Source organism: Rhinoderma darwinii, unplaced genomic scaffold (genome assembly GCF_050947455.1).
Source record: "Rhinoderma darwinii isolate aRhiDar2 unplaced genomic scaffold, aRhiDar2.hap1 Scaffold_92, whole genome shotgun sequence".
NCBI classification, from domain to species: domain Eukaryota; kingdom Metazoa; phylum Chordata; class Amphibia; order Anura; family Rhinodermatidae; genus Rhinoderma; species Rhinoderma darwinii.
In genome coordinates, this window is record NW_027464492.1 from 421,969 (window position 1) to 435,953 (window position 13,985).

The 13,985-nt window shown below is 44.2% G+C and overlaps 1 protein-coding gene across 1 annotated transcript; it reads right to left on the bottom strand.

Moving 5' to 3' along the window:
• Positions 1 to 293: 293 nt before the first annotated feature.
• LOC142732857 (phosphatidylinositol polyphosphate 5-phosphatase type IV-like) lies at positions 294 to 5,705 on the bottom strand. Its single transcript, XM_075849489.1, has 12 exons — positions 5,229 to 5,705; positions 4,765 to 4,856; positions 4,421 to 4,545; positions 4,024 to 4,143; positions 2,960 to 3,055; positions 2,687 to 2,848; positions 2,396 to 2,511; positions 2,051 to 2,187; positions 1,736 to 1,843; positions 932 to 1,066; positions 728 to 812; positions 294 to 641 (listed from the first exon to the last, which is right to left on the bottom strand). Exons 1-9 carry the CDS (start codon positions 5,541 to 5,543, stop codon positions 1,768 to 1,770), a joined length of 1,239 nt encoding a protein of 412 aa, XP_075705604.1. The 5' UTR covers positions 5,544 to 5,705; the 3' UTR covers positions 294 to 641; positions 728 to 812; positions 932 to 1,066; positions 1,736 to 1,767.
• Positions 5,706 to 13,985: the final 8,280 nt, after the last annotated feature.

Consider the following 13,985-nt stretch of genomic DNA (forward strand, 5'->3'; position numbering starts at 1 on the left):
AATATTACGTCGCTGAGCGTTAAGGGGTTAAACAACTATCAAATATATCACTGTTTTACATCTCCTGTCACTTTTTTTACGACATATGATCTAATCCAGTACATATGGCGGCACGTTCCATACTCTCTCTATTGTGTACATATTTTACAATGTCCTGTCACCTACCACTGGATTAAACGCGATGTCACACAAATAGCGCTGTGAAGAGTCGGTTAAGTGAATTGTATACACCGTGGTAAGTTGCAGCCGGGCACTGAACACACTAATAAATACCAGTCACACTTATGGATTGATGTTAAAGATTTATTTATGGTTTTTGTTGATCAAAATATAAGATGGTAAAGATGATGGTAATACAAGATCCAGCAAAAACAATGGAATATGTCCCAGTATATACTGTAATATCAGTAAGGGGTGGTAAATCTGTATTCCAGAGACACAGGAAGAGATGACATGTTCTCCTGTTCTGGGCCTGGTCTTCTGGGTGACATTGATGCCCCGGTAACCACACTGATGTCTCTTCCGTGACAGATGTAGACAATTTTAAGTCTCGCCATTGGGATACTTGTAAGATGGCGGGTTCTGCCCTTGGTTGTTATTGGCATTGATGTTGATGTTCTGTTGAAATCTGCTGACTTGCTCTGGGGGAGAAGCGCACAACCCTATTAAATATTCATTATTCAGGCTGCTTAACAAATATAGAGAGGACATATCTAGAGGAACTTACCTTTCTTTCTATCAGAACGATGGCGGCTCCTCCGGTGGCAGGGAGCGCTGTTCTCGCCAGATATAACGCGGAATTGATGTTTATGCTGCAAGAGAAATATTTGCTATTAATGCTCTACTAATGTGTGTTTCTTAGCAGGCACAAAATATAGAAGATGTTTTATTGCGGATTTTCCTATTAGATCCTGGGGGTTACACTACGAACCTTGAAGATGGTTGATCCAAGTGGTGGGTTTGATCTAAAGCTGCGCTGTTCAGGATGTTACAGGAACTTTCTGATGTTCACAAAGGTGGAATCATTGTTTTATGCACCTGAGATGGTAAATGTTCCTTAGGAGTCCTGCAAGATGCCAAGTAATGTCTTACATCCATAACAATGTTCCTTGTATCTATCATGCTTGCTTAGAAGCTAATGCACCATATAATACAGTTTATCCATCCATCCTAGTGGCAGGATTCTTTAAGACACTTCAAATGGGGACATTTTTTTAACTTTTCTATGCCAGTTTTTTTTTACGTAGAAAAGTTATAAACGGAACAAAAGTCACAATTTGCGGTAAAAATTGTGATCTGTGTAGTTTCTGCGCTTACGGCACTTTTCTAAAAAGTGGACAGAGAGCAGCTGGAGGAGCAGAGCCATCAGCGGCCGACACATTTATCATAATAACATGTATTATTAGTTATTAAGGTGCGGGCGTTTTCATAAATTAGGCACATTTTACTCCAAGTTTTTTTTATATTAAGACCGGTGTAAGAAACGTCAGTCTTAATAAATTCCCACCAATCTGTTATACTATATACATGCTTACAGTTTTCCTCTAAAACCCACAACCTTCATTTAGAAATTAAAAAAATATCTGAAAACAAGAAAATGTAACTAGAAGATAGAATTACTTATTTACAATTTCTTTATGTTGGTTGATAAAATAAATGACAGATTCAGAGGAAGACTTAAGAGATGTAAGAACATTCTTACAGCAAACATACTAGACAAGTACAATGCTCTCACCTTATGTGCGGGAAGGACATGAACAGACGCAGCTACTTTTTTTGTCCTAACCTCCTAATGCCCTTCAAATAGATCTTGCGGTCAAAGCGTCCACCAGCCAATGGGATGCTGGAATGAGAAATATACTGATGTAAGACATATGATAATGTTAGCGGGTAAACCACACAATAATTGTTTCGTTTCACATCCTATATTACTCCAGTACTGTCACCCAGGTATACAGCCACCTGCCCCAAAGTGTGAGCTCTGCTATAAGGCCCATGTAGTAATGGCGGCTACTGAAAGGATCTTACCAACAACATGGACATGACTTACTTATCTGAACCAGGTCTGAGCTTTACTTCAAAGATGCCAAAAACGGGTCGGTGGTCTGAGGTCTTCAAAACAGGGCATGAGTCGTATCTCAGGACTCGCACATCTCCCTCGTATTGGCTCTTAAACAACACCCTGTCCTGTAGAGGTCATGAAAATAACAAATATCATCAGTGCAATCATATTATCATTTATTTATAAACCTCATAGCATCATAGACTGAACATTTCGGCCTATTTTATTTAAGTAATATAAATTTTGAGACTTTCTTGCATTTAAGGTTTGAAAATCTATCCATGACATCTATTGTTTCTTTAGCTCTGTAGACCTGGAAATAAGATATCTTACCGTATATGATGGAATTCTCTGCTTTTCTGATGTATCGTAGGTGTCTGTGCCAATGTCGAACTTGTATGTAGGAAGGAATTCAATGGTGTGCTCCTTAAACCCTACAAATATGGACCCTTAAGTTAAAAGAAAAAAAAACATGTCAGTATTAAAAACATGTGCAAGAGATGTAGGACTATATAAGAATGTGGGGAACATATCAACCATCATGACAGTGATTTGTATTGATCTGTTGAGGTGTATGTGGTAATGGCTGAGGAGTGATAGAGATCTGTCTACTAGTAACTGTACCGTTGTTCTTGGCGTCATTCAGATGGTCGTGTTTGAGGAGACTGGACATATCTCTTCCTTTAATGTTTTTCAGAAGAGATTCCACGTTTTTTCTGTCCTCTTTTAGTTGAAAATTGAGGTCCCCAAACCAAAAAACCCGATCAAATCGGCTGGTGACGTCCACTGTAGAATGAAAAAAACACAGGACACAATTAGACCACATGACTGCAATAGACTCGATGAAGATAAATAGATAAAGGAATCGATAGGTTCAACCACATAAGTAATACTCACAGGCATTGGAGTTTATTCTTTCCGGAATAATTTGAGGCAGACGGAGACCCTCAGTGATGGTTTTATAGTCCTGGATCCTCTTGTAGACTGCCCCAACTGCCAACCAAAAATATACATATCAGTAAATATGACCCCCTGGAATTTAGGACAACCACCATATTTAAGTTTTCTCTGACAATAGGTTTCTTTATCATATATTATCTAGGTATCATATCTACTTCTTGGGCTGTGTAGTCTGAATGTTCCCTCAACAATTAATGTTCTGCAAATAGTATTTATTTTAATAGGATTTCTATTGACATTTTAGAAGATGAGACTGGTGGAGTTCCATGATGTGGGTCCGCACTCTGTACACCAGACACACTGATATTTTTGTTACTGTAAATCTAAGACACAATCATTTTCTTGACAGAGGATAAAGTATTTCTATTAGGGTATGTGCACACGATAACGTCAGTTACGGCTGAAATTACGGAGCTGTTTTCAGGAGAAAACAGCTCCTGCATTTCAGACGTAATTGCTCGTACTCGCATTTTGCGAGGCGTCAATTACGGACGTAATTTGGAGCTGTTCTTCATTGGATTCAATGAAAAACGGCTCCAATTACGTCCCAAGAAGTGTCCTGCACTTCTTTGACGAGGCTGTTATTTTAAAATTTAAAATGTTAAAATTACAGGTCGTCGGCACAGTACATCGGCAAACCCATTGAAATGAATGGGCAGATGTTTGCCGACGTATTCAAGGCTTTTTTTTCAGACGTATTTTGAGGCGTAAAACGCCTCCAATACGTCTGAAAATAGGTCGTATGAACCCAGCCTAACAGTCTATAAAGGACATTAGGCCGTTAATCCTTCCACTATTACTTGTCTCTCATTACAAAGAATAAGTTTGATGGATTAGAAGAAGTTTGACCAAATAAGGAAGAACCTTTAATTTTGCACCAAAACATTAATAGTACAGATCTTTTCATATCATCTCATATATTATAGTTTTTTATGAAACAGCAGCACTTTTATACACAGTAAAACTGTACATAGTCACATATTAATAACAGACATACTTACATCTCATATGGGAATTAATAAACAGGAATGATGTCCCAAAGACAGTGAAGGCAACACCCAAGGCTCCTTTAGTTTTTACATGGTGGAATAGCCTGGTTGTTACATGGGTGTGCTCTACCTCTGTATAAGAAATGAAACACAAGAAGAAGGGTCAGTGGTTAATAGTACAACATGCAACAATGATACAGAGATATTTTCCTATTAAACGCTGGAAATATTACTACAACATCATTTCACACTTTGTAACTGTGGAGTAAACTCTCAGATCTCCAATACTCCACAGTGAAGAATCTGAGAGTTGGGTTCTCAGACATCTAGTTCTAATGACTAAATAAGAAGTTCCAACTAATGACTTCAATTAGGACTTATTATGTAGATGTAAGAAAGTCAATCTTACCTGAGCAGAACCAGATCAGCTCCCGTCGAATAAAGATGGTGAGATACAGGACTCCGAGCCCGGATGAGTGGTATAGCACGTAGTGCGGACCAAGGGTCTCTTGTAATTTTATCTCCCATTCCCGTCTACAAGAAGACACAATTTCAAGTTTACATATTAATAAAACACCAGATTAAAATACTCAACTCATCTATTAAACAACCAATATTATAACCTCTGGGGTTAAATAGGAAAATTAAGGAGCGATCCTATACTAAGTAGAAGGTCGAGAGAGAATTTCAATCAGCCGACCTGTAGTCCATCTGCAGACATAGACTGTTGTAAGACAACCTGAGAAGACTTACCTGTTTGGACATCCTTCCTGAACGCCAATTACATAAATGTCCTTGGTGTCATCTGATGGCAACAGCAGATCCTCTAGATTTTGTGGGAACTCCTGCTCAAAATATGAAGATATTAATAATGTATACACAGAGCACCAACCAAACTGACATCTTCTATATCGCCTACAAAAAATTCTATCTGATCGAATTGGATTTTAGTCTTTATAGACGATGGCCAGGGCTGCAGTCTTAGGATCGGAGGTATTGCCATTCCAAAGACATAGGTTATTAGTTTGACAGTTTGCAGTGTGTGCAGCAACAGTGATTGGCCCAAATGTTTAGAAAATGTGGGCCTAGGGTAGGATATAATATGTCTATGTGATATCCAACTGCAAACTAAAGACACATTGTTACTGACCCAATTTATCCAACTGTAGATCAGACACACTGATGGGTCACAATAGATATTGTACATTACTTCTCACCTTCCCCTCCATATTCCAGGTGGCAACGTATAATCTCAGCCGTCTATTTTGGAAACAGCGATCCAGTTCTTTAGCGCCAATCACAGCGCTGCTGCCCAAGCTCCTGATTGCGCTCTTCTTGGTGTTCTTTGAGCCAATGTCACAAGATTTGCTGTGACTTGGATCGCTGCATTTTTCAGCTGGTATGTCTTTGATGATAGAAAACTTCTGGAGCGAGATGTTAGGCTCCTCCATAGTTGGTATCTCTTTCATCAGATTTCCTTTATCAGGAATCTGAGAGACATGATATTTTTTTGTTTTTCTCCAAAAGGGCATGGTTGTTTAATGCCCCGGGTGCAAAACTGTACCAATGTCCGTGGTAGAAAACCAGGAGGCAGTAAAGATTGAATTTAACTAATCGCCTCTAGTTCTCTGAAAATAGGACAAATCGCTGACCGTAAAAGCAACACAGTAATCCAACAGTGTCAATCCAACAGCAAGATCTAGAATGACCAGAGAAAGAAATAGTTAGCGAAAAAACTCTGAGGGAACCAGCTGGGGAAATTAGTTATAAAAGCGGCATTCCAAGTACAGGATCTGGTCAATCAGAAGTGTTTGAAGATCACATTGCTTGGGGTCTTGGGGCTTGGACCACCTGTGAATGACATTGCTTGGGGTCTGGATGTTGGAACAATGTATTGGTTGAATTGACACAGTATGACATTTCCGGGGTTTATGTTATTTTTATATGAGATACTAACCATAATTTAGAACCTCTGTAATTTGTTACATTATATATATATATATATATATATATATATATATATATATATATATATATATATATATATATATATATATATATATAAATTAATTAATTAATTAATGAAAAATGACAATTGCTATTGAGGATTAGTATTAAATCACTTCCCTAATATTTTTATACTAGTAATTATTAATAATAATAGTGTATTTTACATAAGTAGAGAACGTAAAATGCATAATTAGTAATTCCCTAGTAAATATTTATTATGAGAATTACTCCTATTATAAACTGAAGGGTTCCAATAATACGTTCTCAGGGCTGCGGGACATTCACATTCCCTTTCTTTGTGGTTGCTTTATCAATTTACCAGCAGAATACAGATGCCAATTTTTGTCTGCAAGCTGCATTCTGTCTCTGGAGCAGAAGTCACAGGCCGCCATATTGCCATTTAGCAACTTCTTAGTAAATTAGTATAAGTATTCCAAATATAAACTAAACTTTAAATGGCAGACACAGCAGAATTATACCTAAGAATAAAATATTCATAAAGAAACTGATAGATGAGACGTAGCGCTGATAGAGTACTTACCGGTCACATCCAACTGATGAGTGATAGATCTGTGGCCAGCACCATAGTATATACCCATGCTCTGTGACATCACAATAGCTGTACCGGGGTCAGTTGCTTTTATGACCACACCCGTGATTTGCATATTTCAATATGGATTTATCATTATTTTTAATAGTAGTGACATCACAATACATAAACCCAAGGTACACTATGTGGCCAAAAGGATATGGACAGCTGACCCTTTACACCATCATAAGCTTGTTGTACTTCCCATTACAAAGCCATGGATGTTAGCCCAAACCATGACAAATATCCCCAGACCAGTATCAATTCCCCACCAAATAGTTTTTATATCAATTGATCAAATTTCAGAATTTAATTAAATTGTTTATAATTATTTCTGGTGAACCTACACTAATATAAGGAAATATAGTTCCCTAATATACAGTCCTCTAATATGGCCATATTGAAATTTCTCAAGTGGTATACATAATGATAATAAGGGAGCTCAAATTTTGTGCATTTACCCTGCACATCTAGGATACTTGAGCAATTTAATTGCACACTAATACTAATATCATATTACTACCACTATCACACAATATCTTCTAGAAATTGAATAATTCAATGTTCCTAATAAAACAAATTGATTAGCGAGAAGTACAAATGTAGCATTGATAGAGTACTTACCGGTCACATCCAACTGATGAGTGACAGATCTGTGGCCAGCACCATAGTATATACCTACGCTCTGTGACATCACAATAGCTATACCCGAGGTGAGCTGCTTTTATGACCACACCAATAATTTGCATATTTCAATATGGATTTACTATAATTTTTTATAGTAGTGACATCACAATAGATATACCCGGTGTGAGCTGCTTTTATGACCACACTTATCATTTACATATATCAGTATGGCTTCACCATTCATTTTATTGTTTGATTTTTATGTACATTTTGAATGCAATTTCTATATTCATAATGTTTGTCTGTGGTCAGACTCTTACCCAGCACTGCCAAGATTACAGCTCAGGAATAGAATTAAATCCCATAATATATGATAAAAGTCGGGCATATGGGTCACTCGTGTTGCATAGAACTTGTAATGTTCATCTCTCACAGTCGGTTTAGTGTGTGTATAGTTATTACAATCTGTAAGGATCTGCAGCTGCTGAACATCTGATAAATTATCATTTCACTCTCCTGACGAAGCTCAAGCGAAACGTACGTTGGGGTAGCGCTGCAGATCCACCTGGGGTATGTTACCTATTGATTTATACTTCTCTTAACCTGCAAACTGATATGGGACTCTTTTTAGAGAACATCAGTGTACACAGCAGGGAGATAGTGATAATTAGAGATGAGCGAACCGGGACAACCGAACCCGGTTTCGGTCCGAACATCGGGAAAAGTTCGGTTCGCAGCGAATCCGAACTTCACCGGGTTCGGCCGAACACGTTTTGACTGAACCCGGTCAAAAATATTATACAAATCGGGAGCCACTTGTCTCTATCAATCACTGATAGAGAAAAGAGGCTGCTGATTAAAAATAAAATAAAAAGCATTTCATACGTACCCGGTCGTTGTCTTGGTGACGAGTCCCTCTTCTTCCTCCAGTCCGACCTTCTTTCCTTACGCGGCAGCCTGTGATTGGCTGCAGAGGCCGCTGCAGCCTGTGATTGGCTGCAGAGGCCGCGGCAGCCTGTGATTGGCTGCAGAGGCCGCGGCAGCCTGTGATTGGCTGCAGCGGTCACATGGGCTGTAACGTCATCCAGGAATGTCGGGCCGGATGTCGAGAGGGACGCGTCACCAAGGCAACGGCCGGGAGACCGGACTGGAGGAAGCAGAACGTTCTCGGTAAGTATGAACGTCTTTTTTTTTTACAGGTTACTCTATATTCTGATCGGAATTCACTGTCCAGGGTGCTGAAACAGTTACTGCCGATCAGTTAACTCTTTCAGCACCCTGGACAGTGACTATTTACTGACGTCGCCTAGCAACGTTGCCGTAATGACGGGTGCACACATGTAGCCACCCGTCATTACGGGGCCTCATGCACACGACCGAAAAAACACCCGTTATTACGGGTCGTAATTACGACCCGAAATAGCGGGCCCATAGACTTCTGTTAGCCACGGGTACCTTCCCGTTTTCTCACGGGAAGGTGCCCGTGCCGTTAGAAAGATAGAACATGTTCTTTTTTTTTTTATTTTACGGGCCGTGCTCCTATACTTTATAATGGGAGCACGGCTCGGAAAAATGACCGGCTGCCCGTGCCCGGCCGTGCTCATCTCCTGAAATACACTGTGCTGCCTTAAACTCTGTGGACAGGTCAGGATCCTGTTTCTTTTAAATGCTGCTGGGGAACCCGCTCGATCCACTATATAAGGCTGCGCTACAGTGCTTGGGAACAAGTGACTGGGGCAGAAGAGGATGGAGGCGTAGCCTTATATAGTGGATCGAGTGGGTTCCCCAGCAGCATTTAAAAGAAACAGGATCCTGACCTGTCCACAGAGTTTAAGGCAGCACAGAGTATTTCAGGAGATGAGCGTGGGGATCTTGTGCGGGGTGGTGACTTGCCAATCATGTGAAGGTGTTATTGAGGACAGGAGTGGAGGAGAGGTAACAGACTGAGAGCTACGTAATGGTAAGAGCAGAGTTCACAGCAGCACAGAATCTGCACGCTCCTCTCCTGAAATATTCTGTGCTGCTGTGAACTCTGCTCTTACCATTTTGTAGCTGTGAGCAGATGCGGGCGGCGGCTGCTGCATTCGGCCCCGCCTGGTTGGAGGAACAAGCTGCAGCGGTGGCCAACACTCCGGTACCTTCGGCTGCCTCTCCCCCGCTCCGGGCCCGGCGCTCGCGTCCTCCAGAAAGGCTGAGCCCCGACGTTGCTCCTCGGACCCGGCGCCGCAGAGGGAGCCCTGTGAGGGACCCTCTGGCTCGGGCGTCTGGCAACACTGATACTGCAGCCGGTGCCAGGGTCGGGAGGAATCCCGCTTCGCGGCGGAGTTCAGTGGAGGTGGGGGGGTGTGGCCCCTACTTCCGGTCACCCCTCCACTCGCCAGTTCTACGCCGGGTTCCATGGTTCGGACAGCTGCCCCTGGTGATTTGCCAGCTGGGGGTGGAGCCCCACGGCGATCCGGAGGAAGCAAGGGACATGCATTGGGCCGCAGGCCTAGGTCGTCCGTTTCGAGGGTGACTTCCGGGCAGCGAGCTGCCGGCCCTCCGGTGGCAGTCGACTGCCAGAGAGAGAGCTTGGGAGCCCACCCCGCCCCCACCTCGGTTCCGGCCGTTGAGCACGCCGAAGTCCTTGAGGATGAGCTTCGTGGACAGGACGGTCCAGCTGATGGGTCCACAGCGCCTGTGCATCTCGGTGAGTTGTTTTCACCGTCTTTACCTTTTCCTGCTATACTTATGTCTCCTGTTTCGGGGGAGGGTTCCACGGTTGGGGAGCGGGTATGTGATGTGGGGTCTAGGTTTGTGAATGTTGGGGGTGGGGGGGATAGTCTGCGAGAGTTGGTCGGTTGCGTCAAAGAAATGTTAGGCCGGCTCAACGGGACGGGGGTCCTGTGGCGGCGTGGGTGCGGGCTGGTGGGGTAGGGTTTAATGCCCTGGCGGCGGTCGCTGCGAGTGTAGGAGCAAATACAGAATCGGTGGCGGTGTCTGTTCAGACCAACTCGGCGGCGGCGGTTGATGGTGTTTGATTGGACGAAAAAAGCCAGGGGGGAGTTTTATGTGTGTTTTGAAGGACCTTTGGGGGCACAATTGAAGCAGGAAGTTCGGGAAAAAATTTGGAAGGACGAGTACGTAGAAATTTTTTCATTGTTGCCCCTGGAAAAATTTAATCTGGAGAAGGGGAAGCGAGATGAGAGTAAGAAGGAGGAGGAGGAAAAGCATCGAAACCGCCTTATCCTTAAGACATTTGTTAACTGGTTGCAAGCGTTCGCCATTTTGGCCAGTATTATTGGTGAAAAGGCTCTGGAACATTGCTCCCCCCTGTTTTGCTATATGGATGCCATCAGGGAAGCCCATAGGGTATATGGGGGGTAGCTTGTCTACGTTATGATGAGCAGTTTAGACAACGGAAGGCGGTTCGGCCCAATATTAGGTGGGGCCACAAGGATATTGCCCTCTGGTTATGGGTAACGGCTCCGGTTCGACCGGGCCAGTCCTTTCCCGGGAGCGGGGGGGGGGGGGCAGCAGGCCAATCTGGTCAATCCAGCTAAGGGGGCAACGCAAAGCTCGGGCTGTGCTGGCAATACAATGAGGGGCAGTGTAAATTCGGAGCAGGTTGCAAGTTCAAGCACCTTTGTTCTCAATGCAATGGCGCGTCCCACGGGGCATCTAAATGCTTGCGCAAGGGAAAACGAGGTGGGGGAGGGGGGTTTAATGCCAGTCATGGTGGTGACACCAGTGAAGAAGGAAAGGATGATCAGTTTTCTAAATAGTTATCCGGACAGGGCCAACGCGCAGTTGTTGTTTGATGGTTTTAATGTGGGTTTTTGTATCCCCTCCCCTCCTCACAGGTTCCCCTTTTCCATAAAAAATCTGAAGTCAGCTTACCAGCATCCCGACGTGGTTAGGGAGAAATTGGCAAAATACGTGGATTTGGGGCGCATGGCGGGGCCCTTTAGTTCTCTCCCCATCCCGGGTTTGGTCGTCTCCCCGCTGGGGGTTGTCCCGAAGAAGGAGGCGAACAAATACCATTTGATTCACCATTTGTCTTATCCTAAGGGCTTGTCGGTTAATGACGTGATAGATAGGGATCTTTGCTCGGTCGTGTATACGTCATTCGACGCGACGGTGCAGTGGGTGGGTTTCCATGGTAGGGGGGCGTTAATGGCCAAGACGGATGTCGAGGCGGCTTTTCGGCTGTTGCCGGTGCATGTGGATAATCAGCGTTTACTGGGGTGTTTTTGGGGGGCAGTTTTTATGTGGATCGGTGTCTCCCCACGGGTTGTTCCATTTCTTGTGCGTACTTTGAGGCGTTTAACTCATTTTTGGAATGGGTGGTCAAATCTGTGGCGGGGGTGGATTAGATCATTCATTATTTAGACGATTTCTTGTGCGCAACGATCTTGGGGACCGCCCGTTCCGTGGATTGGTTCGGGAAATAAAACACGATCTGTTGCACCTGTGGTCGTTGTACCCGAACTTGATCACGGTGTGGTCAGATATTGTGCCTAGAAAATCCTGGCGTTTGGCACGGTCGGTGGAGCGGATCAACAAAGCCAGGATAAAAGTTAACAGGGCGGTGTCTGCATTTGTTGCGCGGAATGGTGGCATATGTGTTCGGCACTGGGGCTTGTAAGCTGGAGTTGGAGCGTATTGGAGTGCAGATGGTGTTCACCTGAATGATGTGGGAACAGATTTGTGGTGCTTGGGCTTGCAGGATGGCATTGAGAGGGCTATTTTGTTGGGGCGGGACTCTCAGGCTTGAGGGGGTCAAGGCCTGTTCGCTGTGGCTGGGGAGTCCTTGGAGTTAGACAAATAATTATGGGGGGGATGCATCGTGGGTATGGATCCCCCTGGGTTTTAAAGATGAAAGGACACTGTCTGGCGGTTGGATAGTGTGGTTTCCTTAGGGTGTTATCCCTTGGGAGAGGTGGCAGTTACCTTTCGGCATCTGCCAGGAATATTGGTGCCTCTGAGCCGGGTTTTTACGGCTGGGGGTAAAATGGTGGGGCAGATAGCCGGTAACATAAAAAGTTAATGATAGTTCCAAGGACCTCTCCTAGTCTATGTGTTAATGTTTGTTTGTCAGTGGTGTCTGACGTGTTTGGGTTATAATTTATGGTTCGTGCATTATTGATTTATTATTGTTTTTGTTAATAAATAATATGGATATTATTTATTTATGGTTAATTGAGTTAACTAACTTTTATATTTATTTCTTAATAAAATGGCTGCTGTGGCCACTTTATCCAAACCCTCGGTGTCGAGTCTTCTTGAGAGAAAGATGTGGGTTATGAATGGGGAACAGATATATAGGTAAGTGTAATTTGCATACACATACATCACTCGACTTACCCCAAGTCAAGCACAGGCCGGACGGACCATACCACAGCGGAGGGTAGGCCAGACATGACGAGGAAAGGAGGGAGGATCATGTCACAGCCAAAGGGGAGGGTTAGTGGAGGGGGTGGGTCTAGGAGAGGCAGGGGCGTAGCTAGGGGGGGGCAAGCTGGGCACGTGCCCCGGGCGCAGTTCAGAGGGGGGCGCCAGCGCCACCTCCTCCTGCACTATAATTGTACCTGTGTCGCAAGGACACAGGTACAATTAGAAGCAATGAATGACCGGGCACGTTCCGTGCCCGGCCATTCAGCGCCTCTCCACGAATGAAGCGACTGGTACCTTTTGTACCAGTGACGCTTCCGTCGATGAAAGGCGCTGACTGACTGGCAGGGAAAGTCATCCTGCCCAGCCAATCAGCGCCTTTCATAGACACTGCGTTCAACCCCCTGGAGACCTGCGCAGAAGAGAGCAGGTCTCCATGGCTGCCGGACGGCGTGGGAGCGGGAATAAGGTTAGTTTGAAATATTTTTTTTTTTTTTAAATTGTAATAGAAGTGTGGCTGTATCTGCGGGGGGGACTATATCTACTTGCGGGGGGCTTTATCTATGGGGGGTGTCTATCTACAGGGGGACTATATCTACAGGGCTGGGCTATATACAGGGGGACTATATCTACAGGGGGACTATATCTACAGGGCTGGGCTATATACAGGGGGACTATATCTGCTGGGCTATATACAGGGGGACTATATCTACAGGGGGGCTATATACAGGGGGACTATATCTAGAGGGCTGGGCTATATACAGGGGGACTATATCTGCTGGGCTATATACAGGGGGAATATATCTACAGGGGGGCTATATACAGGGGGACTATATCTGCTGGGCTATATACAGGGGGACTATATCTACAGGGCTGGGCTACATACAGGGGGACTATATCTACAGGGGGGCTATATACAGGGGGACTATATCTACTGGGCTGGGCTATATACAGGGGGACTATATCTACAGGGCTGGGCTATCTACAGGGGGACTATATCTACAGGGCTGGGCTACATACAGGGGGACTATATCTACAGGGGGGGCTATATACAGGGGGACTATATCTACTGGGCTGGGCTATATACAGGGGGACTATATCTACAGGGCTGGGCTATCTACAGGGGGACTATATCTACAGGGCTGGGCTATCTACAGGGGGACTATAGCTACAGGGCTGGGCTATCTACAGGGGGACTATATCTACAGGGGGGCTATATACAGGGGGACTATATCTACAGGGGGGCTATATATTGGAGTGGGCTGTCTATAGAGCACCATATACAGGGGTGGGCTATATAGTATATAGCCCCCTGTAGATATAGCCCACCCCTGTATATGGTGCTCCATAGATAGCCCACCCCAGTATATAGCCC

What these genes read in the sequence shown, in the direction of transcription:
- LOC142732857 (XM_075849489.1), bottom strand. Translation starts at nt 5,543, where the DNA reads ATGCCCTTTTGGAGAAAAACAAAAAAATATCATGTCTCTCAGATTCCT. An exon ending in CAGGAAGGATGTCCAAACAG is followed by an intron (nt 4,546 to 4,764) that starts GTAAGTCTTCTC and finishes GTCTTCTTGTAG; the next exon opens with ACGGGAATGGGAGATAAAAT. An exon ending in AAGAATAAACTCCAATGCCT is followed by an intron (nt 2,849 to 2,959) that starts GTGAGTATTACT and finishes TTCATTCTACAG; the next exon opens with TGGACGTCACCAGCCGATTT.